At 33.8% G+C, this 3,831-nt stretch overlaps 1 protein-coding gene across 1 annotated transcript; it reads left to right on the forward strand.

The window, feature by feature from the left end:
• The first annotated feature begins 502 nt into the window (after nt 1-502).
• On the forward strand, nt 503-3,365 carry LOC149539478 (flavonol synthase/flavanone 3-hydroxylase-like). The gene is made up of 3 exons (XM_089800718.1): nt 503-1,192; nt 2,152-2,482; nt 2,930-3,365. Exons 1-3 carry the CDS (start codon nt 636-638, stop codon nt 3,170-3,172), a joined length of 1,131 nt encoding a protein of 376 aa, XP_089656844.1. The 5' UTR covers nt 503-635; the 3' UTR covers nt 3,173-3,365.
• The last annotated feature ends 466 nt before the right edge of the window (nt 3,366-3,831 follow it).

Raw genomic sequence — 3,831 nt, forward strand, 5'->3', positions numbered from 1 at the left:
ATGAATTTATGTGATCACATTTAAAAAAAACTGATTATGTTTTTCAGATCTTGGGTATAAGATCTTTCGGTAAAGTTTTTATGTGATAGTGATGGTGGCACAATGCATTCTCCAATACTACTTGAAAAGAAGCTCCCCTAATCGACGTAAATCCCAATCCAAAATATTTACCATATAGATAAACAAAAGAAATATAATTCTATTATTTGAATTCACCATATTTAAACAAATAAAATCATTCTATTACAAAAATTAAATAAAGAAAACAATTTCCCTTTCCTAGAGTTTCATAATTTTATACAACAGCTTTTAAAATACTTTTGATGTTACACATCACATGATGCATCTACTATATGACAATATACAGATGAATTGTTTTGAATGTCCTGAACGGAAATGTTTTGTGCCTTGACTCCAAAAGATTTAAAGAATTGCAGGAAAGCGACTGCCATGATAAACCCATTGAAGTAATTTTGGTTTCAATCAATTCACTCACTCGTTTGGAAAACAAGAGTGATTAGATAATGCATATGATGTGGCCAATGTTATACCTCCCAAAAATGTAGAGTTTTCCAATAACAGTTGTCTTCCATCCACCTTCATTGATTCCATCGAAGAGGTATTATTTAATGTGAATGATAACCTTGTTTAGACGAGTTGGGTTTTGTAAACATTCAAAGCCTGTAAAAGTGTGGAAGGTTTTATTTGTTGCATCCATGGAGAAGAAGTCTGCCATGACCAGAGTACAGAGCTTAGCAGAGAGTGGGATCCAAACAGTTCCACCACAATATGTGAGGCCAACAAAGGAGACCTTCAGTAATTCTTCTCATGCAAAGGACGTCCATATTCCAATCATTGACTTGCATGGCTTGGACGTGCAGCCTCTCACCAAAGCTATGGTGGATGAAATTTCAAGCGCTGCAGAGGAGTGGGGATTTTTTCAGGTTGTTAATCATGGGATTTCTGAGTCACTTATTGCCCGAGTACAAGCTGTGGGGAAGGCTTTCTTTGATCTTCCCATGGAAGAAAAGGAAGTCTATAAAAATGGAGGGGGGAGCCATGTTGGGTATGGCACCAAATTGGGAACTTCGGCTGATGCACCAGTAGACTGGAGAGATTTCTATTATAATATTGTGTGGCCTGTTTCGCTCAAAGTCCTTGACAAATGGCCCAAACAGCCTTCCGATTTCACGTTGAGTACTCTTCTGTTCATATCTCTATGTACAGGATTAATGAGATCAAGTTTCTCTAATTGATATTATAGTTTTTTATTACTTTCAGATTTCATTGTGTTTGGGGTTTCTATATCAGGGCAATTAACAGTTACAAGATTTCTTTATGCCAAGTTTGTTTTACCAATGTTTTAGATTTTGTTTTAAGATCTCTCTTGGCAATAAAGGGGAGTGAGAAGATTTGATCATTAAATTAGAGCTTTTTATCAAAGTTTCAGTTCACATCTTTATGGTTTATAATAGGATAACAGAGATCAAGATTTGATTGTTTTAAAAATTTCAAACTATTTTAGATTTCAAATTAAAGACTCCAACATACTCGAATCCAAAAATAGCACAAATTTGAGCAGTTACAATTAACCACATCTACAAAGATGGGAATAGTTTTTCTGATGGTTTATTCAAAATGGGAATAGTGGAAAACAATAAGCAGAAGTGGAAGAGGTAGATATGAAGAAGGATATAGAGGCCTGAGTCAAGGGATGTAGAAGAAGAAGAGGAAGAGCAAGATGACTCCTAGGGATTGAAACCCCTCAGTAGTTCGATTCAGAAAAAGGATTTTCCACTTCCTCAGACTAAGGAATAACAATTAAAAATCTTCATTTGCTGTTAGGTCTAGCTTTTTGTAAAAGTGATTGTGTAGCTTCTAGTGTTTGATCTCTGAGTGGAACAAGTTCTAGGTTAGTGAAATCATCTTCAAAGTTTGTTTTCCATTTGTTTTTTCTTGATCCTCTTCCAGCAACTTCATGAGTTTAAACTATATTATTTTTATCATATTTTAATCCGAAACTTTCCACTTAAGCCCCTTATTCATAGAAAAAATTAAAAAAATCCAAAAATAACAACGGACAACAAGAACTTTCTAATCTGATTATGAATTATTTAGATTGATCTAGTCCGATTATGAATTATTTTGCAGGGAAGTGATGGATGAATACTCCAAAAAGGTTTGCAAATTGTGGGAAGTTGTGATGCAGGCACTAAGTGGTGGCCTTGGATTGGCAAATGAAAATACTCTTAATGCGGCATTGGGTGGAGAGAGGAAGGAGATTCACTTCGTCATAAACTACTATCCTCCCTGCCCTCAGCCCGAACTGGTGTTGGGCAGCTCAGCTCACTCTGATGTGGACGCCCTCACAATTCTCCTTCAAGAGGAAACCCCAGGTTTGCAAGTTCTCAAGAACAATGAATGGATTGATGTTCCATGCATTCCAGGTGCTCTTGTTGTCAATATTGGTGATCAAATCGAGGTCAATCTCTCATCTCATCTCTAAAAGAAAATATAAATAGTTTTAAAGATCATCTTAATGATTAATAATTTTAGGATTAAATTTTGTTCTCTTTGGTTAACATGTGATGACTTAAGCATCACACACTAAAACTTGATTCCTAAGTTAAAAGTGTTAAATAGTCAAAATTGAATTATTTTTTCAAACTTAATTTTTTCCTCTATTTAAAGGTGGTTGCCTCCTTAAGAACATGTTGTATTCATAGTTTATTTCGTATGCTTAAAGAATAAGCATGCTGCATATAGCTTTCCTATATTATTGAATAGAACTGTAGCATTATGGATCTCTTAGAATTTACCTGTTGTTTTAAAAATATTTTTTGTTTCTTAAATACACAAAATGCATTGCATGTTAATAATTTATGGTGTTAGTTTTTTAAAAAAAATTCTTCAATTTTTTGGAAGACAGATTCTGAGCAATGGCAAATACAAAAGCATTGAACATAGGAGTTTTGTTCAAAAAGATCGCGTGAGGATGTCATGGGCCATGTTCTGTACTCCATATCAAAATGTAATTATCTCCCCTTCCAAAGAATTGATAAATGAAAAGAATCCTCCATTGTATGGAGCATCATCCTACAAAGAGTATCTGGAGCAGTTTTTCAGGAAAGGATTAATTGGCAAGGGTTATGTCAATGAGCTCAAACATTGATCTGCGTAGGAATCAATTTAAGGTCATTCAAGAGTGAGTTAAATTATTTCTTAGAATGTGCATAGTTTTCTTGACTGTATAGAGGTAGGTGGCAGCAGTATGATGAATCATGTAAAGAATGTAACTGAACCTTTCTTGTAAAGATTGTCACTTCTTTTCATATTGATTGAATGCTGTGTTACTTTTACTATTATTTATCAGTGATTCAAATATTGTGTTCAGAGTTTGTCAAACATTTTAAAATCGTATTTCATAAGAATGGTAAGATATTCAATTCTTCGATGAGAGTCTGTTATCTTGGTTGCATATGAGATGATGAAGTATTATTTTCATTTTTAAATTTTTTTGTTCTATTACATCTTGATGATGAATCATGTAGTATGATCCGAAATAGTACAAAAATGGTCTTGTTTCCATTCCTATTTCTTAGTTTAATTTTCTCAGCTCACCAGAAGCCCAAGTGTTGAAATCTGTGAGAATCTTCCACATACAAACTTGAATGTCGGTTCTGCTGTAGAGTTTTTCCAACATGTGAGGTAGCGTCCATCAAAATGTCTTCACTATTTTTAAACATCACAGAGTAAGAAAAAATTAAATTTGGAAAAATAAAGTAAGAAAAAATTAAATTTGAAAAAATAAAGTCACTATTTAACACTTTT

This window comes from Cupressus sempervirens, chromosome 9 (genome assembly GCF_028749045.1).
Source record: "Cupressus sempervirens isolate cs-2001-9-10 chromosome 9, ASM2874904v1, whole genome shotgun sequence".
NCBI lineage: Eukaryota > Viridiplantae > Streptophyta > Pinopsida > Cupressales > Cupressaceae > Cupressus > Cupressus sempervirens.

Bases quoted from the DNA above. Each gene is read 5' to 3' on its own strand.
- LOC149539478 (XM_089800718.1), top strand. From the start codon at position 636: ATGATAACCTTGTTTAGACGAGTTGGGTTTTGTAAACATTCAAAGCCT. The intron at 1,193-2,151 runs GTTGAGTACTCT...ATTATTTTGCAG, and splicing joins AAACAGCCTTCCGATTTCAC to GGAAGTGATGGATGAATACT. The intron at 2,483-2,929 runs GTCAATCTCTCA...TTTGGAAGACAG, and splicing joins ATATTGGTGATCAAATCGAG to ATTCTGAGCAATGGCAAATA.